This window comes from Electrophorus electricus, chromosome 11 (assembly GCF_013358815.1).
Source record: "Electrophorus electricus isolate fEleEle1 chromosome 11, fEleEle1.pri, whole genome shotgun sequence".
NCBI lineage: Eukaryota > Metazoa > Chordata > Actinopteri > Gymnotiformes > Gymnotidae > Electrophorus > Electrophorus electricus.
Genome location: NC_049545.1, coordinates 7,051,256 through 7,074,398, shown reverse-complemented (window position 1 = coordinate 7,074,398; position 23,143 = coordinate 7,051,256). Strand labels below are relative to the sequence as shown.

The window sequence follows — 23,143 nt, the reverse complement described above, 5'->3', positions numbered from 1 at the left end:
TTGACTGTGTTGTCTTGTCTACATAAAGTAGATAGTCTAAAGGCACTGTGATCATTGTAATTAGTAGCTATTAGGCTTGTTAGTGTTTGAACACATAGAGTCCTCCAATACATAGTAAATCTGTTTTTAACTCTGTATTTTAGACTTTAGTTATACCTTTTCATTGTTCATAATGCCCACAAACTAATGGATTTATTCAGTAGAGTTGAATAATACACAGTTACAGCAATCTGGCTTGTAATTGATTTTTTTTTAATTATTATTTAAATTTTCTTTGACTTTGGAAACAAAAACATTTTTTTTTAGGTAAGACTGGTGTATGTATTTGGTAGGCATAGCTTTCTGAACAGTAGCTAAAACTGCAGTGAACATTAGTCTAAAATGCCATTATTGAATAGGCTTTCATTTTCATATGAATTAAAGTATAAAAATATGAAGAATTTTGGTTAATTCAACATTCCTTGTTGGTGTTGATAGTCTTTTAGTCTTCTATTAGAACGGCTTCACAATTTTCATTGAGATGTAGTTCTGGAAAACCAAAAAAAGCAGCAATAAGTCATGTCAAATTAAAATCATTAATATTAACTATTCTTTACCAGCAATAGTGGTAAATATATACAGCACAGAATCAAAAATGCTTACTGGTAAAGAGTACAGTAGGATTCCTACAAAGAGGCCCACAAGTATGAGAATGATGACTCCAATGAAGATCCATTTAAATCGACGCCACACAATAAATTTCATAGTTTTACAAGGATTTGTGAACCAAAGGAATGATGTATCTGGACGGCTATTAAAAGAAATCAGTTAATATTAAAGATTAATGCCACATCAAACAATTATGAATGCAGTAAAATAATCAGTTTTCTAGAAAATGATCTCTTACTTTGGTGGCTCTAATTTCGGGTTCATGTTGGGCTCATCTCTTCCTTTCCCAGCAGGCCTCTCATCAGCCTCCTTCTCATCCACAATCTCCAATGTCATCTCCACTTTACCCTAACATACACAATAGTATTGTCTGTTAGAAGGGTCTATAATAAACCAGCTGGGTAATATTTATCTTTGTGTAACCACTGGGCAACCAACAGGCCATGTTCAATTAAAAGCCTTTTATTACTCTATAAAAATGAGCTACATGTAAAAATAAATCTTTATCTATAATAAAGCTATCATTCAGGTGGACAAGTGCTTATGGATAAGTTGTAACAACACAGAGCATAACTATGCTAAGGCAACCATTCCACCATTTTCTATATAAACTCTATGTAGAATATAAGTTTACTTACAGTTAAAACTTTCTTTCCATCCTCCTCCATGGTGCAGGGCCACCAGCCTCTCACAGACTTCTGGGCAAAGAGAGATTTCGCAGGGAGATGCTTGCCTGTTCCCTCTGTTAGCATGTTAAGACTACACTTCTCAGGAGTCTTAGTTGGAGGGATGAGGTGAATTAAATCCAACTCTACTGTGCCTGTTTGACAAAGTTGAATGACAAGTTGCATGTATGTCTTTTTTTTCTTTTAATTTATTTTCACTGTAAACTTTCTTTCCAAAGAGCATGCTGGATTGGAATGAGTCTTCATAATTTGAGTCTGTTCCCAGCAATTCAAATAAACTGCAAAGACAAACCTGAATTTTTATGACATAAGGAATCTTTCAGCTGATTGACTTGTTTTTGTCAGAATAATTCCATGTTAGGTTCTCATATAGGCCACAGAAACTAGATTCTTCATCACTTTTAAATTTCTAATGAATAAATAATAGAAAGAAAATTAACTGATTCACCTAAGTAGTCATCCAAAGAGAATTTGTCATTGTCCCATATCTGGATGGTCAGTTTGGGAGGAATCCTGAACTCAGTTTTGTCCAGACTCCAAAAGTGCTCCTGGTGACAAAATAGATTTGAAGAATTAAATTCCACCTCCAAATAAAATAACCAGCAGTTGTGAAATGAATACTATGAAGCCCCCCAGGGGTCACTAAGAAGAAATATTTGGATAATATGGAAATCCGTACCCATGGTTTAGAAATCCATACTCTCGATTTCTAATCTGTATCCACGGATTTGTAAACCATTCCTTTGTTTTAACAATGGATTTGGGAACTGTAATCTCAATTCATCTGCGCCCACAGATCCGTAGGCAGATATGTGGGTCTTGCTTGTTAAATTGAGAGTGCCGTTTTCAAATATGTGGGCACAAATTGCTAAATCTGTGGACAATGATTGATTGAGACAAACTGAAAGAAAATGTACACACTTTTTTGGATACAAGGCACAACTGCTCAGCTGGCAGGTAGTCAAAGTCAAAGACAAATCTCCAGTTGAAATTTCCATCTCCATCAAGAGACCTATAATGGACATCGGTCTTCTGTTTGTCCTTCATACCTGGCATCCACCTGAAGAGTACACATTTTCTCAGCATTGGAATAGTAATTCACTGCTTAATCTGGTTTAGTACATTTACGCTACATGTACTATTTTTCTTTCTGAATATTCTGATTTTTTAAAGAAAATTTCTTGCTATTACGTAAAATCATTCATTCGTTTGTATTAAAGACTATATGTACTGTACAGTATACTGTTTAATGTGTTAGTTTTTACCCTTTCACATAGATATCACTCATATGTTCCCCAGTAATGCTTGTATCATCCAGAATGACATCAGTGGTATTCCAAATGACAGCTCGTAGGATGTACCTTTAAAGCGGAAAGGAACATGATTGCATATAGCACCTATCCACGAAGTAAGAGGTAAAAGAAAATGAGGACACTTGGATCTTACTTTTTGGCTTTACGAGGAGTAATGTCAACTGGGGGTCCAGGAATGCCAAGGCCTTTAGGGAATATGTCCACCCACATCTGAATCCTTCCCTTAAAGAAAATATAAAAAAATAAAGTTGAGAATGTTTCCTGTTGTCACGAATGAACTTTGTGTTTTGTGTGTGCCAAGACAGGAGAGCTCAGGCATGCGGGTAATGTGTACCACCGTGGCCATGGACTCACCTGCGAGAGCGTGGGCTGGTAGGAACTGTGCAGTGTCCTGGTTTCCACATGCTCAGGCACCAGGCCCTGCTTACGCAAAACATGCAGGCAGATGCGCTCCCTGGGTGGCCCCAGGTGCTGGTGCAGCACTTTACTGGCCTCTAGCAATGCAGTGTCATACAATAACAGCCACCATCAGCACCACACTGACACGTGCAATATCGCTGGTGCTGTGACAAAATGGTCTGAGTATTGACCAATTACTGAAACATGCATGCTCCTAAGTTTGTTTTTGTTTATGTGTTCATAAACTAGACTTTCATGCATAGTGCAGTTAATACCCAAGTCTTGCAGGTTGTAGTCCCGTCCTCCGAAAGACAGTGAACTGCCATCATCTGCGATGTGAGGAGGGGGGAGTCCTCTCAGTCTGGCATGGTTTTGCAGGATCTGAGATGGCTTAAGTTGGTCCCTCCACTGGTTTACTCCAGTGCTACTCATGATGTATAACATAAAATATTCATATTGCATAGATCTATATTAGGTTATATACACTGTAAGTCCACATAAATGTAGCACTGAAAACGGAGTGGGGTCAGTGGAAAGCACTTACACACAATATGAGTGTGGAAGGCCACAGTGTGCCCCAAATTGAGAGAGAAGCCGATTCTCAAGGTCTATAACTGTGTCCCCAACCTTCTCATCGCGGCTTAGCAAATCATAGTCATAGATGCTGATTTTGAGGTCTTTGTCTTGTGGCAGAAAGCAGGAGAGTTCAAACATTCTGCAAACACAAGTTATGGTGTTGTGTTGATGGGTTATGGTTGATAATGTACCTGTAAAATCTTTATTTGACAAATTCCATACACCATTCAGTCATAGTTATTCCTAGTAGCATCCAAAAGCATTTCTGACCTTCCAAACTCAGGGTTTAAGCTGTTTGGTTTGTAGTTATCTCTGTCATCAATGGTTTTCTTCCCCAGAGAAATCTTTATGTATGGATCACACTGGACAAAAAGAAATATATAAACACTGAAAAACCACCAAGGAATATTGAGTTTTGCATAGTGTATAACAAGATTTCAGTGCTGTGGTTCTTTGTTTGACCCCTCACCAATCCATTGTTGTCTTTAGGCTGTAGGTCAATGCAGCGCACCACGTAGATTCTAACCAGGCATTCCTGAGGCCTGCTTTCAGGTAACTCGCGGAACTTCCGAGGAGGTACTGGGATATCAGGGTCATCCGATAAGGGGTAAACCCGAAATGAACCCTGCAAAGACATTCATAATGTCTGAATTAAAGCACAGCTGCTGGAATACTTACTGCACTATGACCAGTGTTATTCAAATATGGACCTTGAATCCAAATTCAGTTCTGCATTTTATACTCCTTTGTAGCTGATTAAATAATTAATGTAACTGGTTGGGCACTTTGTCACCTGACAAATCTGTAGTACCTGAACCTTGAGGATTATGATTTGAATACATCTGATGTAATTTGTAATACTGCAGCATTGTGTTTATCTTATGTCAGATATAATTGTATTGAAGCTATGGTTGAAGAATTTTCTCTGGTTCTAACAATATCTATGTCACATTTCAAATGCAAACATATGCACTCATGAAACTAATGGAGCTGACCTGAGATTAGGAGTGTCAAACATGCAGTCTGTGGGCCTGGACCAACTTGACTATGGTTCTGATATGTCACATCAAATTAATCTAGAATGACTTAAATTAAAATCATCTTGTGCTCTGCAGTTGAGTTGAAAGATCCTGCCCTACAAACTGAAAATGAGCTAATTTTTGTTATTCCACTAGGGGGCCAAACAAAGCAACAAACTCAGGTCCAGATTACAGAATACTGACAAAACATTTATTACACATCTAACAATTTAAAATTGCAACCATATCTCTTTCTAAAAGAATAATTTAGAAAAAAAAATCTTGTTTTTGGGCAATGGATTGAATTCTGTTTATCTGTTTTGTTTTGTTTTTTTGCGTGATACACGCGCAGATCTTTATGTGTTAGATAGATAGTTATTGATTACATAACTACTACCTAACTACTTTTTGGGTCACCCACTTGACACCCCTACCTTAAGTTAATAAAACATTTCAGACTCAGTCAAAGTCGCCACCAGGGGGCAAGCGAAAATCAATTATCATCAAATGCCAGTTGGCACTGCAACGGCATTTAGCTAAAGCTGTCCTAAATTCACTGATACATTTGTTCTACAGCTGTTTTAAATTCACTGAAACATTTGTTCTACAGCTATTCCGAATACACGTCCAACTGTCATGTTAAAGAGAACTTTCTGAACAGCAGCTTTCAAAAATACTGTGTACATTAAAGAGTACTTGCCTTAAACTCCCCCACCACAGAGGGGTCTTCCTCATCATCAGTCTTTCCTCTGTACAGTTTAAAAGTGTGACAGAAGTCTGTCAGCCCATGGAAATCTGGAATCTCCTCAAGGGCGTGTTCATAGAGCTGAAGAGACATGCCCAGATCATGTTTAATCATACAGGTCATGCTTAATCATGAATCCAGTCTGGCTCAATGGGAGGGGGGGTTGCTTGAACTCACTGTTAACGTGGCATAACCCTTCTGGAGATATGGGCCACACTTCTCATGCTCCCCAGTGGATGCATAGAATTTGCTCCACCAATCCACAGCTTCATCCACCTCAAATAAAGTTTGTAAAATAAGACACCGTTTGAATCAAAAAGCAGTTTCAAGTCTTTCGTGTATAGAACAATGATAATGCAAAGCCATTGGAATTGAACAACATACCTTTTCAGCGGGCTATAGAAACAAAGGAAAGAGAACGGGAGATGACTTTTAAAATGTTTTACATTTACAATGATATTTACATTTCTGCTCTTGAAACATGCCAGAAAAAAATGATCCTGGTCCACGTGAACCTGAAAACTACTTTAAAAAGCCCTCAGGAGCAGTACTTCTTTGCTATGCTTCACAGAAGGATTATATCTACCTGACTGTCGAGGATTGGTCTTCTGTCTTCAATGTCAATGATCACATCTCCAGCGACTGATGACATCAAGGCCACTAAAACAATATGCATACAGGCAGTTCAAAATGTTATTTGTTATTTAGAATGACAAAAAGAATATTTGCAAAAAATGAAGTAAAAGAGGATCTCTTACCTCTGGCAGTTCTGGCAACTTCAGTGGTACACATGTTGGGATCACACCTGAACTCTTCCAAAGAGTCTATGGTGCACTGTCCAACAATTGGCTTGCGGCCAAAGGGTCTGTGGTCTATCACCTTTAGCACAATAGGTGGAGTGTACATCTCTTCTTTAGGAAGAAGCTACAGAGAGAAATTAACTTATTTAGGAATTAAAGAGTTTATTATATGAGTAGTGCATGAAGCCCAAAGGAACGTGAAACTACTGTAAGGTGAGTTCGCTCATATTATGACCACTTGTATTTTGTAATAGATCACATGACACAGCAAATAAGGCAGGGCCAGCTGAGTCCAACATTAGGGATATTGGTGTTAACAGTCAACTTTCATGAGTAAATGGACCATACCACTTTCAGAAACATGACTGAGCCAGGGAAGTTTGGGTTTTTCTTTAAGTTTTTGATGACAGCAGTCTGAACTGTGTGGCCCCCACATTCCACAATGAGACTGGGCGAGGACACAGCAGCCAACTGGTAACTCTTCATGTTCCGCAAACCCCAGGCTAGGATCTACACACACACACCCACGCAGGCACACACACCCACCCACGCACACACACCAAAAAAAGCATGCTTGTGGTGAGTGACTGCCTTTTCTCTTCCCTGCTAGGTTTGCCTAATGCTAAGGGAATGATGCAAATGACGGACTTGACTACCTTACCTCAATGGCAGTAAGCTGCACCACAGGCCTGATCCCCTGAGGCACCATGTACAGCTTCTCACCTCTTCTGGGTGGAGCCAAGGGTAGTTCTGCATCATTAGTCTGGACACAGCAGAGACGGACACGATGGTTCACTTCAAGTGAACTTCAGGTTAACACTGTAGAAATTAAATTACTAATAGCAAAAAGTTCAAATGTGTAATACACCCCCATCATCATATAAGTGAAGAATACTGCCAGCACAGCAATGTTCCTGCACATGAAGGGCAGCGACAATGATAATAACATACTTTATCTTTCAGCAATAGCTCAGCTCCCACCAGCATTTCTCCAGCATGTCGGCCCTTCATGGTGATGGGGAACCAGAGCAGCTTTGGGGTCACTGGTGTGCTAGGGTTTAGCTTTACTACTGGAGGACAGGTACATCTTCCCATGGCTTCATCCTTCCCCTGCAACACAGCACTGCATAAACACAGAAGCTTCCCTCCACTCTCAGAGTGTATGAATTGATTTTAGCAATAATTTTCTGATGATTCATTAAAGCTTCTGCTGAGTGTGGGTGAGAACTCAGTAGTTTGCCAATAGCTGCTGAAGTAAGTGCTGTAATAAAGCCTTTAATTAAGGAGGTTCATACCACTTGGTCACTGTCAAAAAACTCCAGGACTACACTGGGTGGATTATGAGCAATATTCTGAGGGTCCCCGTAGATTTCAATATCATTAAAGATGAGTGTCTGGTCCCATGTGGGATTGAGGTTGGCTTTAATGATCTCTGTGGTCTTGCTCACATGGAGAAAAGACACATGACAGTATGGATCTGTAAGAAAACCAGATGCAAAATAGCAACTGACTACAATGAAGTGGCCACATTAATATCAGATGAAAAGCATAGGCAGAAATTGTACTTCATTTGAAGGTTTTGTAGCAAATCCATTCAGTGCAAAGGTTCTCACCAGAAAAGCTGTCTTTATCCATTGGAAGAAGGTTCCGGGCTTGATATACATACACTCTGAGATGGTACATGTACGACCCTGGGAGTATGTCAGAACATACTTGTAAAAACATATTTAACCATATTTATTTAGAATATTTACTTACAGTAAATATCTCACAGTGTGAGATGTCAACAAAATCTACACAGCATTAAAGTAGTAATGTATAAACATATAGCAAATGTTCTTTGGAAAATTCTAGAGCTGGAATCATTCCTTTTCTTGAACAATGAACTAATGTTAGCTACACTAACACGGTTCCTTAAATCTTTGCAGGAACTGCTTTGCTGTAAAACAAATTAGTCCTATATGCCCTTGGGTTTTTTGTACAGGAATGTCATGTTATTATTCATCAGTGCCATTCAGAGACCAAACTCAAACTTTTCAATGTGGTCTAATCTAGCTTGTTTACAGGGTCCAGACTTCCTCAGAGGAAAGGGAGTGGGTCCTGGGAGCACAATCACATCAGCAGCAAGGATCTTTTACATGGGCTTTAATTAAGTGACATAAATCAACACTACTTACTGGTGAAGCTGCAGGAAACTGTGGGTGTGTTGGCACCGAACAACTTGGCTGCATCCTTTTTACTGGTTTTTTCATCAATGTCTACCCCCTAGAACCCAAATACAATTACTTGAGATAGCCACTAGGTGAAAGCCGTTGTGCACTACAACCCAAATAGCCTAGATCTGTCTCGCCTCACTGAAGCCATCTGCAATCCTGTTGAGACAAATACAGAGTACTTCCTGCCTAACAAGGCCAACCTAACAAGACAAGCCCCATCACAGGGTGCTTCTAATCCTGTAATTTGTCAGGGATCCAAAGGATCTGTTTATACAGTATCACTAAACATTCCAGATAGTCTCATGTGAGCAGAAGTGAACTGGTTCTTACCAGCGCCCCCTCCAGTCTGAATATGGCTGACGCACCCATGCTGTCAGATGGGGCCATCTTCCTCCTCCAACGTCTGCGACGGAATGTATCTGAGGAACGCTCCTTCCTGTGGAACTTCCATCCAATCAGAGAGGAATATTCCCAGCCGTCATCTGACTCTTTCTTCTTTTAGGACATAAAGATGACCAATAAGAAAGAAAAAAGTTATTAGTATCTACATGAGGGCATTTTAATATGGCCATGAGTATGTGGTTATTGTGCAAATGTGCAATTACAACATTGTCTGAGACTGAAGGAAGAGACAAAACATATGAGCAATGCCTTTGAGTTACATAAGAAATTAGATCAAACTAAATAATGAGCATTGAGATTGTTTAATAAATGAGGCTGAAAACATGTTGCTGTAGTCCTATAGTTATAGTAATAGTAATAGTAATAGCACTATTAATTAACTAATGAACTTAACTTAAAATACTGTTATTACCATTCCAATATAGTAGGATCATAGCTGTTTTGATTATAATGTGCAGACCTTATTGCAAAGCTGTGGCTCTCTCTTTATGATCCCTTCACCATTCGTTGGTTTAAATGCTTACCTTGACAATGCTGATGATTAACATTGTCTCTTTTTTTGGAGTTCATACCAATGAAGCTCATGGAGGAAACATGTCTGAACCTCGATTATGAATTACAATATTCAATCATCAGGGCTGAACAATGGGTTAATAACATCACACCTCTACTGCAGGGATGTTTGCTATCTTCTTACGAGGTCGGACCAATCTCTTCCTGCGATGGACATGGTACATCTTTTCTGCTGCTACACAGGAGCTGGGCTTATCTGGAGGAATAGTAATGCCATACTCCCAACCTGGGGTGCAGCAAAAATACACCACAAGATCAACTTTTTACATGTCACACACATTCTCTTATGCACAGTAATAAAGATTAGGAGTTCTCCACAGTAAGAGCATGCATCTGTACCAAACTGGTACAACTGGATTATTGCACTAAATTGGTAGGAAGAATGTTACATTTTCTAGCCATCATATTCTCAGACCTTTTTCGTCAACAGCCCTGTTGCTGTCAAAGCTCCATTCCTGGACCCACTTCCACCCTTGAGGACACTCGATCTCGTCTGGACTCTGGGCCTTCTCTCCATTCTGCACAGTACAAATCCGCCCCACTCGGTATTTTTACACACACCTTATAATACAGCACCATTCAGTAGCCTGAACAAACAGGTGCATTCCAGCTGACTAGCAGACCCATTGTCCAGGGAACAGGATCAGATTACAGCACCTGGCTTGCTTCTTCAATGTGGCTTTGACAGGTATCATGTGGTTAAACATTGGGTTTAGATTAGAGTCTTGTGGTGGACAGTAAAGCTTTGTCTGGTTTAAACCCAATATTTTCAGAATTTTTTTATTATTTACAATATTAAAGATATTAGTGTTTGGATGAGAACATGATAATGATTTACTACATGACTCAGAAAAAACAGAACTGTTTTCCATTCCTGCTGTGGTGTGGTGTAATGACTCTGCTTTGCAGGAGTCTACTGGAGGCTGTGTAGTGCTGATCTCTCTTCCTCACCACGTCTGTGAAGGCTTCAGCCGCTGGCTTCCACTCCCCTCCGGGGAAACGGCTCTCATTTTGGAACACCTCATCTGTGAACTCTGTGTGCCCTGCATCAGCCTCCGTTAGCAGACTGATCAAAACACACACACACACACACACACACACACACACACACACACACACACACGACATTACACATATACATGCACACACGTGACAATTTATCACTTTTTCTGTTGCGTGCTCCCTGAGACACAGCACTCCATTTCCAAACCTTGGCAACACGCAGTTGAGGAGAGTTAGAACTGAGCACTCACAGTACAGTGTGTTTATGAAATGAGGTGACTGCATAAACACAGCAGAGGGTGTAAGAGGCTGACTGGCTGAATGTGTGTACCAACCCCCTGACCATGGCCTCCATTTCCTCTGTTTGAATACCAGATAGGGCAAACAACATTCCAGAGAGTTATAAACCCACACGCTCTCATTTACAGGATGTTTCTACTTGCTGCTGAGTTATTGTTCAAATATTTATTTAAAAAATACTTGCATAAACACATAATATGTCATCACAAGTTTTTATGGTGATGTTTGGTGCCAACCGATACTTACCAGCGTGCGGGGTCGACAAACCAGTCGTCTTCCCACTGCCAGCCACGCGGGGGCAGGAAGAACTCCTGCTTCAGTTTCACCTTCCCTGTCACATCAGAGAACTTGTGGCGGCCCACCAGGCCCGTGGTGCTCCACTTCCCAAACACCTGAGCCTGGTTCTCATACTGGCCAGGTTGGGGTAGGGGGGTCAGAGAGCACACACCATTACTTATATGCTCCTCCTGATATGCTTGTACCAGCATTATGCTGTTGCTTTAGAAACAAAGTGGCAAGCGAGTGTTACCATTTCAGCATAGACGCTGAAAGTTCCCTCTGAGAAGCTGTTGAACTGCTTTTCATGAGCAGACAGACCCAGCCACATGTTGAGACGCAGCTGCACAGGAATCTTCAGCCCTTTGTTCTTGTCCATTGGGTACTGAAAGTGATGTGACAAAGCACTTTAGAGGCACAGGCTCGAGAAGTCACCGATGTAATCAATGTCAGCTATGTAGAGAGGAATGGAAGTTCATAGCAGAGCACAGTAGAACTCTCTCCTAAACTGTTGCATACAGTCAAATAAATGAGTTCTACTAAAGTTATGTGCTTTACCTGCATGAAGATGGTTTGTGTTTTTCCGCAGTACTTTCCAGTAGCCTGGTTGCTGTGGGTGGAGAAGAGCACCCGATTGGCTGGGATGCGGGCATAGGCCATGCGCTTCTCTCCTCTCAACATCCAAATGATGATGTCAGGAAGGCTGTTCTGGGGCTGCATCAGGAGGGAAACGCTTATGTATGTAGTCGTATTTACAGTTCTAGTCCTATAGAACCCTGACCCAAAGATCAGAGGACTTAAGAGTTATTTATTACCATAATGATTAAGAATATGGCATATGACAACGCAGAATTAAAGAGATGGTAACAATTATTAAAAATAATAATTGGAGCTACACTGAGAGCAATAAGGCAGTCTGTGGTAGGCTACCTCATCAGCAATCTGCTGTAGGCACTCAAGCCATTCCTCTATGTCCGAAAGAGTGGCTTTAACATCTGTAGCTTCCTCTCTCAGGCGGTGTGCTGCTTCCCTAATGTTGACCAAGGTTCTGTCTCTGAGCTTTTTGATCTGAATATCCAGCGTCGTCAGGTTAGCCTTGCCTTCCAAGTCTGGAAGCTGGTAGCTAACAAACAGTCAAGAGTTTATAGCAAGTATAACAGGGCCAGTGGAAAATGTCTCAGAATGATTCAGTGGAAACAGTGAATGTTAAGTGGAGGCATATACATTGCGTCTAATTATATTCACCTGGTGAGGTCTTCGATGAGCTGGTTGATAAGTTTCAGCCAGATCTCAGCTAGGCGTGTCTCAGGCACATTAGCCTGCATGGCCATCTTCAGTGAGGTGATGTTAGCTTGCTAGTGAAGGCATGAAAAACAACCTTTCTAATACAACTGTATGGCCCTAAACATAGATTTTGTGCATCACAACATTTATGGTTTTAAAATCCTACCAATCTGTCAGCAATGAAAAGAATGATGTTCACTGAATCCAAACGATGACTTATGTCCTCCCAGAAGGAAGTTAGGATTACGACTGGCTTTGTGTCAGCCCAGGGCAAGTAATAGTAGTGATTTCCTGTGAGAGTACACACAATAGGCATTTAAACTTACACCAGGGTTACCAGGTTAATATATCATACTAGTCTGTCCCAGTATCCTAAAATCAAACTCACCGTCAAACACTGCACAACTGTACTGTGTGGTGGAGGCCAGGGGTTTGCATGTTGAATCCAACTTGTTGCCATAATTGCCTATGCTGACCTCGAATTGGATAGGTTCTCCTGGCTCCTGGAGCATGCACGCACTATGAAACACTGCTGACAAGGAGTATTTCCTCTTCCGTTGGTACTTCTGCTCACAGGGGAATATTTAAAACTACATCACACTTCCTTTTAAAATTATTATTTTATGAAATTCTCATATCCTCTAATCACACATAGAGAGAGAGAGAGAGAGAGAGAGAGAGAGAGAGAGAGAGAGAGAGAGAGAGAGAGAGAATGACAAAATGGCAGTGAAGTAAACAGGAGTGCTTCTCATTTGTTTGCACAGCTGTTGCAGGACCTCTTCAGCTTTTAAATCAATATTTCGACATTTCTGGCAGTCATTCCATTCCAGTGTCTACTGAATTCCAACACAGGCACTACTGACCATGCCAAAAGACCGCAAAAGAAAGGCTTTGAGTCCAGAAAAACAGGGTTCAATCCTGGCTTTACTCACAAAAGGATAGAGTGGTCAGATAGAGTGATAGAGTGATCACATATATATAAAACTGTCAAATGACCTATATAAAGAATGGCAAATAGCAGCTGGGCAGAAGTGGCACAGGTATGCATGTTTCCCTGTCCTTCTAGGGGTAGGGCTGAAGTCGTGCTAATTTAGTAAAAAGGCCTTTCATCAGTCAGATGCAAAGAAGAGTAAGGCTGAGGTTTGGAAAAGACCATAAGGACTGGAACATATAGGATAGCAGTAAGGTTGTCATCACTGATGAGTACAGTTTTAAGCTTGGCCCAACACCTCATCATCTAATGGTAAAACGCAGACCTAGAGAGGCCTACAAGTCACAATCTGACATTATGAAGTCATACTCTTGCTTTATAAGGTATTATGCATGTAGCTATAACTACATGAGTAATTATACAGGCTTATGGCAGGCATTATAAAACATTATATATTCCAGGATTCATAGGAGGTGTTACCAAAATTTCTCTAATGGTCTTATTGAGTAGAAGCATAATACTGAAACTTATTTGGAAGAGTAATGAGTCTGTATACTGCATGCTCATACCTGTGCTACTAACACGTCATCGTTAGGCATGTCGTCCACCTTCTTGTCAACATTGCCATCCAGGCAGGTAGACAGCTCTATAAGGACCCTCCCTCTGTAGGCCACCCCCTCACCCTATGACACAAAGACCTGCTATAACACAGCCCTGACAACAGCCACAATGCTGATCTTCAGTATGAATAAGGACTACTAATAAAGCAGTGACAAATCAGAATGTAAGCCCTAGTAAATACTTGTCTTGTGAATACTGCAGAACTAAGTTTAATTATAGTAATAGTAATAGTCTAATATACTAGGTTCTGGATCCTGGCATAACTTCTCTAATAATGTGAAACTATTAGAGAAGTTATGAGACTATGAGAGAGGTTAAATTCTACTTAAACAATAATGTGTTCCTTACTGCTTGAATTTTTTGGCTACTTGGAATGAATATGTGGCACCCACCTTTCCTAAATTGAGCTCCTCATATGGGTCAGAGAGCTCAGCGAACTCCCTTGGACTTCCATAAAGGTTTAAGTAACAAGGGCCAAAAGCTGGAAGAAAGCCAACCTCAGTCCCCACACCAGCTGATGAGGGAATAGAAAAGTAAAATGAGCCTCAGGTTTTAACAATTACAAAAGGAAGATATTTCATATCACATCAGCATACCAGAAACCCTTTAGATTTCTGCATGGTTTATAAAAAATCATTACAGAAATATGATCAGAAGGTTTTCCAAATAATCTGAAATACGAATACCGTCGATTGCAGAAAGGATTCCATTGTCAACAAGTGGCTCTGCTAAAGATAAAATGTATTTCAGACATATGTCAGAACATTTTTATTATTATTAACAAATGGTCAAATAAAATTAAAAAAATGCATCTTACTACATTGCATCATGTGAATTAACAACTACGTTTGTTATTCTGAACAAGGATTGGCATGGGCTTGCATAGATGGGTCATCCATACAGTTTGGTAGTTGCAAGGTAGAAATGAGAAAATTCACCTTCAGTTTCACCACCAGAAGATGCTATTTTAGTGAGATTTAAGTAAGTGGTTCCTATAGCATCATTGCTTGAAAAGCGGTCCCTGACAAACGAGAACCAATATTGTCCAGGGGGTTAAATATAAGATATTGAAAGACAGTCCTTCCTATAGTACATTTGAATTAACTAAATGAGCAAATTAGAATCTTACCAATCAAATACTGTAAGTTTGATGCGCTCACACATTGATGGGAACTAAAAAAAAATGACATGCACTCATCTGCAAAATAATTCCAGTAAGAGCATTTATTAACTTGTACCATATAGTCACTCATCTTACCTTAACCTGCATGTTTATCAATTGGTTCCACTCAGGATTTGCATTCTTCTCAATGATCCTGGTGCATAGCTTGATAAGAAATAAAAAACAAAACACATTACAATTCCATAACCAATACTCTTGGAACTGTGAACACACACGCTAACTGAATTGTCCTGGGAAGGTGGGCCTGCTAGAAGAGTCTACAGCTGTATCCCGTGCTGTCTGCAGCTAGAGTTCCCCAGGCAGGGTCAGCCTGATCACGCTGACCCGTGTTGTTGTATGATGCATGAGGCAGCCGGGCTTGTGCACTTAACGTTTTTCGCCCTCAGAGTGCTTGATGCTCTGAGGGTTGCTACAGGCTGCGGAGAACTTTTTGTATAGAAACTCAGGTATGGAGAAAACCACTACTCAGAGACCTGCAAGACCTAGCTGGAGGAAAATGGAAGAACGGTTTTCTCCACTTTTGTCTTACTCAGGTTCATTGCCAGATGCTCATATTAATTTTCATATATATATAAGTGTATCTCATATAAGTGTAGCTCATATCTAGGTTTTAAATCTTTACATTTTTCTCTTTTGGAAAGCCCTTTGTAAGCCCAATGAAAATATGAAGAAATATGGCAATTACACTGACCACAAGGCAGAGTATTATGTTGGCTCAGACATTCATTCTGCCAAAACAAATATATTTTGTCAAAAAAATTAATTTTGTTGTAGAATAAAATACGTTATTCTTTTCTTATTTGGTTCTTACAAAATATTTTAAGAGGAATTCAAATCATTCACAGGTTTACCTTTTTGCCTGCAAAGTTGACTTCCAAAAATGGGTCCACAAGGTTTTTCTTGTCACCCTCTCCTCCAAAGATATGCTTGACAGTCTCAGCAAATGCATCATCCACTAGAAACAAGTGCAAAGCCACAGGAACCAGTTTCACAACTGTTGTAAGTGATTTGAATGAAGGTGATATCCGACTGCAGCGTGGCTGAAGACTCACTCTGTGGCATGTCCTCTGCCCGGTACACCTTGAGAGAGAGCATGGCTGAACGCAGGGTGACTCCAGTGGGCAGCAGCAGGTTGCTTTCTATATCATCCTGTTCTTCATTCTGTTCTCTCTTCTCTACCTGCTCACACAAAATACAAATCAGCAGAAAAAAAAAACAAGCTTATGTTTACTTTAATGAATTTGCAGACCGGGCCACTGGAATACATTTGGTGATGTATGGATTGCTGATTGTTACATGTACAGTATATCACTCAAGGAAATGTCTACAGTTGTCACTTTCTTGTGATAGAAAAGAGATAAGAAGAAATAATGAAAATTCACTGGTGGGTCATCTCCTGTTCCGACGATGATCATGCTGACTTTGAGGTAACCCCGAGCACCGGAACTGGAGTCATCTGGGTCACTCATCAGCAGCCACTTTCTCAAGATAGCATGAGCTTCAGACATTACAGAATGAAAGGAGATATGGAACTGGCAATAATAATGTCATGTATAAAGGTATGGGATTAATGGTTTAAATTTCATAGCAAAATAGAATGCACTGAGATGTACATATAATGTAAAGGTATACACGCAGTGGTATATCCACACATACACACACACAGACACACATACACAAAATTTTGATGTTAAATAGTTCACATACCAGGCTCATCATAGATATAGCCCATATCCAACTGTTGAAAGAAGTAAAGTAATTTCGCTAAAATTAGAGTTTGTAGATTCAAATGCAAAAATAACTTATTTAACTCCATAATTCTAGTTGTGAATTATACCTTTTTGTTTTACAAGCCAATATGACAAAACAAAAAGTACAAGAGGTGTAAAACTTTCAAATGGAAGAGTAAGTGGATCACTGGTTACCTTGAACTCCCCCAGAAGACTGTCTGATCTCAGGGAAAAAGAGTTATAAACCTACATACAGACAGACACAGAAATGCTTATTCTAAATCTTATAGCTTTTAACCATGATCTAGTGATGGTGTATCAGTGCCCCCCTCGTCTGTTTCACTGACCCCACATGATGCTCTGCTCCATTTGGTCCTTTGTTTCTCTAGCCATGTGCTTTCTGTTGTCCTCCTGCCTGCTCCACCCCTTACTTCTGTTACTCCCTAGTGTAAGTCCATCCACCTGTGTCTAGTAATTATTTCCCTCATCCTACCTAAATGTCATTTCCCTCCCTGTTTCCTCCTTGTATATGTTACCCCCGTTTCATGTCTTCTATGTCTATTATGCTTTTGTGGCTGTACTTGACTTCTCAGATGTCTATATGGATAACCACTTGTTTTGCTTCTGTTTTCATTAAATGCTTTTATGTTTAGGACTGGCAACTGCATCCTGCCTCTCGGCACGTGGCATTTGTGTTTGTATCATCTTGTCTGTGTATGTGTGGTTGTGTGTGCTCATTAGCACGCTCCCATCTTATTAGTTACTTATCCGTTTCACCTGTCACTTGTCACAGCCCTTATTAAGGTGTGTATTTAAGTCTCTGTGCTATCAGTAGTGTTTGTTCCTGTGTGTTTTACATGCTGTACTTTGTCATGAGCATTACCAGGTTTTCTGTTTGCAATGTCATTTTATTCTACCATAGTTTGTCCTTGTTCTTTGTGTTTTTATTTCAGTTTTGTTTCTGATTCAATAAAAGACAATTGTTAATCAGGGAGACTTGCCTCGGCATCCTGCTTCCTCATCATGTCTCAATGTCACAGCCATCAGTAAGTAAACAAAGCTTTCACTTCCAAAAAAGGCAAACAACCTATGAGTTACGTTTAAACATCTTACCTGGATGTATATGTTCTCATCAAAAAGTTCTGAAGGCAACATGTTGAAGTTGAAGAAGAACATCTGTGGAAAAATGTACTGCCATCAGTGACAACCATGTGGCAAAACATGTCATAAACCTCACAGGCTTCTTTGGTGCATGGCTTCCCTTCAGATGACTGGGATGGTAAAGTATACAAGAGTCTGCACAGAGTCTGCAAGAGTCTGCACAGACTGTCACAAAACACTGTGCCCTGTGCCTGTGTGAGGAAGCCTGTGCCCCAACATAGCCCCTAGGGAAGGTCTGAGACTCACTGAAGCAGCTGCACGAGGCAGAGGAAGAGAGGAAAAAAAAAGAGCCAGCAGCTTGAAGATGTGGTAAGGGCAGGACAAGGCAGAGCAGAGTCACAGAGCAATGAACAGAATGGCAGTTAGAAGATTTCCTGAAAAGCAAAGTGATTGCAAAATGTTGTGACTACAGGGAAAGACAACGTTTCAGCATGAGCCTAGGCACTGAACTGATGGATGGAGCTCTTAATAGGTGGGGTACCTCATCAAAGAATGGATTGTTTCCTCTCCTGATCCTTGTCCTATGATTCTGTCCACAAATGCTTACTTTCACAACTGGTTTGATGTTGTTGCCAGGCAACTGCCGACCCTCAATGATTCGGATGCGAATCTAATGAACAAACACGCGGCTGAATTGACAAATTCAACAAGATCTCATTGAGATTTACTTGCTGTGTCTCACAAATACTGCAGAAATTCTAACACAAGGCATATACCTGGAAATCTTGGAGTTTGTTAGCCAGAGCTTTTTGCCTTCTCCGGCCCATTATCTTTTGGGCAGGTTTTCCAGGCTGGCCAGGTGGGGGAGCCCCTCCAGGAGCTCTTGGATCCCCCCAGTCTGTCGCGTCTTCATCACCATCAGCACCCTCTTTTGCAGCAGGGGAAACAGCTACACGTGGAACAAAAAACAGCAGCTCACTCATTTTAATGAGATCAGCTATGAATAAGCTTTCATTTTAAATGACAGTCCCACACAAGAAACGAAAAAATTCAAAACTCAGAGAAACAATCACTAACACAATTATTTAAAAGTTTTAAATGTTTATTGTAGTGTAACAGTGTGCAGTGTCTCTTATGAGTAACTTCAGATATGGGCTTCTGAATGGGTACTGGGAATGTTCTAGTTGTGGTGCCTGTTGTCCCTTTGTGTTTTGACTTTTCTATTTGTCGTGTCACTGATTTGCATCACACATTTTCATACTGTATGAAAAGCCCAGTGATCTGGGGAAAAGCAAGCAGCATTCCTGCATTTGCTCCAGCAGTGCAGTACAGCTCCAGTAACTCAGATCAGGCCAAACAAATGGGAGATTGTAGATAAGGTATAGCAGCAACAACTTTTTCCACTATAAGAGAAATGGCTTATAGCATTATGGAAATCATTCTGATACCAAACTTCCAACGTAGCAAAATGTATAAAGCAGTGCATAGTAAGGACCACATGGAACCTGCTTCTCCTGCTTGGATATCTCCATCAACTTGTCCGATTGGGTTAGGAACAGCACTGGCAGGAGATTCATATCCAATTACTAAACTGATTGTTGCCTGGAACATCAGAAACCCAGAAAAATACTGAATGCTGGTATTTTGGTACACTTAAAACACAAGCTTAAAACTGACATTTCTGCTTTAGTCATTTGCAAATGACTAACTGACTTACGCCTATATCTTGCTTCTTCTCATTGATAAGAGGGACATTCCTTGAAGGCAGTGATCTGGACTGGCCACTGGCAAGATCTCGAAGAGATATTTTTGCAGAGCCAATAAATCTGCAAAACATTAGAATATCACAGCATGAGCAACATAGCAGACCTGGTCTTTACTTACATATAACACACACATCATATAGTGTTCTATGAATCTCTAATATGAAGCATAATATGAAAAATGTCTATTACAGAATCAAATAGTAACCCCTTGTTACCAAATAGCATGCTAATATATCAGGTCTCTATCGCTTAATAAATCTTTGGTTGGCTTAAGCACGCAAACGAGGAGCTTGTAGTGTAAATGATCTCTTTCCCATGCCCACCTATAGCCAGGCTCATGCTCCTACAGGAGGGAACTGGCTCCAGTTATGCAATGGCAGGTGAGTCATGATGACTCAGATGGTACAGCAAGTACTGATCAAAGCTTGCATTTCAACATTTCAACTTAGCAGAGTTAGCTAAGTTCAAAACTGAAGTAAAATGAACAGCAGCCAGCATTATAAGATGCATATGTTATCAACCGGTTCAGCAAACTAAAACCAAAAAATGTCATATTAAAGAAGGACTGTAAAAACAAAAGGACATGGTCACATGATCGGGCCAGGACCTTATTGCCAAGCATAGAAGAACTTCTGTGACAGGATGAAACAGAGCAACCCAAGGGAACATAAGGCAAAACCGAGGCTGAGAGTAATTACCCAGAACCACAGGCATGAGCTTTGGCCAGAGTGAGGCACAGTGAGCAGCCTCAGAGGGTGGAGCCCCAGTTAACAATGGCACTGTACCAATGTAGCCATGCATTTATAGAGCAGTGTGAAAGGGGACTTAGAAGACATAGAATTCTGTTATATGACATAGAAATAATATATAATTCTGTTGCTATCAAACAGCTTTTGTTTTGACATGACACAGTGGCCAACCTGACGGAAAGAAGGGGAAATTCAGCTGCTTGTGCGAGTCACTATTTCCTCATGGTGAAGTTTCATACAATTTCAACATTAGTCTGTGCCAGTGACTAAACATTTTAAATACAATGGCACTTACTAGACAATGAAATACATAAACTTTGTGATTTCCATCATACCAAGTTAAACATGCTTGCACTTATTTATAATGTGTGTATTAGCCAGTAAGATCAATTAAAACACAGTAGGTTAAAGAAGATAATAGTCAAGCATCAAATATTGTTGTTCAAATCATCAAATCGGATGTTCAGAAGCAGTGGGAGCTTCAATAGTAGATAATGGTGACAAATTCCATTTGGTTGATATTTTTAGACTTTGGGGAAAACAAAAGGAATGTAATCCCGTGTGATTATAGAAACTATGAGTCACATCTTAACAAGGTCATTTTCTCCCCCTGTGTTCCCTCTGGTGCATACTAAAGTTTTAGATCATTTTACAAAATAAAAGGAATGACACAAGTATGTAAAAAAGGGTACTTCAAGCAACATGTTTCCATGAAACACTCAACCCCCCCCCCAACCCCCCCCCCCCCCCCCCAAAAAAAAGAAAAACTGGATACAAGATGGATTCACAGGCCTTTCCACATTTACTCACCTCGTGCTGCAAGACTACTTACTGCTCATCATGGAAAAAAAAAAAAATGTGTATGTAGTCTGCCCGTGGTCCAAAGTGAGCTACAAATAGTTACTGAAAGGAAATTGCTAGGACAGGCTTTCGGAGCAAGAAATTGAGAAGAGAACACTTTCCCTATAATCAGGATTAGACCATTAATGATTATTTCTCTACTTATGTTGCAACAGAAATAACATATAAAGTTAAAAAGAGTCTTATTTTAGGGAATGAAGTCTGGGATAAGTGTTATGTCTGCTGTAGCGTTTTACACTGGGGTAGATGCAACATCTCTCACAGCACAGAATGGCAAGTACAGACATGGTAGCCGGGTGTGGCAGTAGGTGATGGTTGTACAAGACCATGCAGTTCCTCAGTAATCTACATGAACATGTCACTTAAATAACATTCCTGACACTATGGCACTAATAACAGTTATTAAACACTAAAACTATTAACAGTTATTAAGCGTTAACGATACAAAGCATTCAGACTTCATACATTCGCTCTCAGCAGAGTGGTAAGTAGTGTAATGAGCACCTTTAAAATAACAGAGGTTTCAGCTAGAGCACTGGCATGAAGTCATGCATGTATCCCACTTCTCTGGAGTCACAGGAGCCACTAATGCCAGCAATCCATGACCGTGAATAACTAAATGCTAGGAATGATAGTGAGTGCTTTAGTCCATATACGTGTCCTGATCTCATTTTCGTTAACCTAACACCTATAAAAGACTGGGAAATATGAAGTACATACTTGTCCTTTCCGATGGTCTCATAATCTTTAACAACCACTTCAATGAACGAGGAAGAGTCCAGTGATGAGCCTTTCAAATCAAACTCAATAATCTGAATTGGGGGGGGAAAGGTTTGATTATATAACATAAACAATGTAATAATAATTATTTATTTTCCATAAAGGACCTAAAATTGGTAGATGGTAGAGCACCATTGCGTCACACTGACCTCATTCCACACAGGATTTAACTCACTATTGATGGCCTTTGTTTTCTTTTTTTCACCTAAAAGAGTCACCACAGACCAAATCAGCACAACCATGTACAGTGGGGATTCACTTTTATTTTATTCTGCATAATAGCGCACAGGGTATACAAGCGCTAAATGTGCATTCGACTTATACGAACTAAAACGTTTAATTCGTGTTTCATTTCATTCTGGGTAGCTGCGGGAGGATTCAAGTTTTCCCAGCTAAGCGATGCGCCATTCCAGCCCTTATTTGGAAATGTATGGTACCTCACAAAACAGATCCATTATTTATGCAATTATTTACAGTTTTTATAAATGACCAACATCATTAGTTAACATACGACCCTAAATGACCTCAGGTGGTATAGATACAACACGAAAATGTATTATTTTTAATGAAATTGAGATTTTTTCAAGCAGATAATAAAGTTGAATGCAAAACTCACACTTACCTTTAAAAATGACTGCTGCAATGGGATCTGGAACACCAAGTGTCTTTTTGGGTATTCCTTTAGCGCACTCAACAACCACCTTCAACATGTCGAATGTTGGGAGTTCCCTCTCAGAAGAACATAACTACACTTTCTGAGTTCTGACTAGCGATCTCGGCGATGCGTAAAATAGGAAGCGTACTCAAAACGCAACGTGTATGTGTTGGATGCGAGGAGACAACTGCCTGATGAACTTCAGGTAAGGGAAACAAAATAAATCTGATACCCACCCTTTGATTAAATTCTCGACATGACTTTACTCGTTGCATAAACATTAGCAGTGCCTAAGTAATGGGGTGGTATAACTGCGTATATTTATATTTACAGAATTCAGCGGACGACTTACAATAGTGCTTGTATGTATCCACAAATTAACACATTTTCCAAGGAGGCAGGCACAGATAACAGACAGAAAAATTGGAAATTAGATTATGACTAAACACTTTATTTTCCAAAGATATAGTCTCGAATAACTTCAAGAGGGATGGACGCACACAAGCATCTAAATGATCTAAAATTCT

At 40.1% G+C, this 23,143-nt stretch overlaps 1 protein-coding gene across 2 annotated transcripts; it reads right to left on the bottom strand.

Moving 5' to 3' along the window:
- Window positions 1-241: 241 nt before the first annotated feature.
- On the bottom strand, window positions 242-23,008 carry myofl (myoferlin like). 2 transcript variants are annotated; one of them, XM_027031163.2, is made up of 54 exons: window positions 22,584-23,008; window positions 22,111-22,166; window positions 21,902-21,993; window positions 19,523-19,631; window positions 19,311-19,407; window positions 18,582-18,754; window positions 18,347-18,475; window positions 17,818-17,880; window positions 16,900-16,950; window positions 16,682-16,712; window positions 16,357-16,472; window positions 16,027-16,153; window positions 15,826-15,929; window positions 15,050-15,118; window positions 14,921-14,964; window positions 14,730-14,812; window positions 14,478-14,519; window positions 14,184-14,305; window positions 13,740-13,853; window positions 12,628-12,805; window positions 12,406-12,530; window positions 12,201-12,310; window positions 11,886-12,078; window positions 11,514-11,669; window positions 11,209-11,340; window positions 10,926-11,089; window positions 10,329-10,443; window positions 9,793-9,895; window positions 9,470-9,603; window positions 8,733-8,897; window positions 8,364-8,451; window positions 7,800-7,877; window positions 7,482-7,663; window positions 7,138-7,296; window positions 6,848-6,949; window positions 6,535-6,696; window positions 6,145-6,310; window positions 5,973-6,046; window positions 5,771-5,782; window positions 5,564-5,662; window positions 5,342-5,467; window positions 4,092-4,247; window positions 3,893-3,984; window positions 3,591-3,761; window positions 3,322-3,470; window positions 3,002-3,141; window positions 2,781-2,869; window positions 2,600-2,695; window positions 2,256-2,394; window positions 1,783-1,882; window positions 1,287-1,468; window positions 887-996; window positions 643-790; window positions 242-528 (listed from the first exon to the last, which is right to left on the bottom strand). In XM_027031163.2, exons 1-54 carry the CDS (start codon window positions 22,669-22,671, stop codon window positions 493-495), a joined length of 6,141 nt encoding a protein of 2,046 aa, XP_026886964.2. In that variant the 5' UTR covers window positions 22,672-23,008; the 3' UTR covers window positions 242-492. The 2 variants fall into 2 exon arrangements, with proteins under 2 accessions (XP_026886964.2, XP_026886965.2); XM_027031164.2 differs by having other exon boundaries at window positions 14,478-14,516.
- Between the last annotated feature and the right edge of the window lie 135 nt (window positions 23,009-23,143).

Coding starts and splice junctions, on each gene's coding strand:
- myofl (XM_027031163.2), bottom strand. CDS start 22,671: ATGTTGAAGGTGGTTGTTGAGTGCGCTAAAGGAATACCCAAAAAGACA. Junction 16,473..16,681: donor CTATATCTATGATGAGCCTG/GTATGTGAACTA, acceptor TAATGTCTGAAG/CTCATGCTATCTTGAGAAAG. Junction 1,469..1,782: donor CTCTTTGGATGACTACTTAG/GTGAATCAGTTA, acceptor TTTGTCAAACAG/GCACAGTAGAGTTGGATTTA.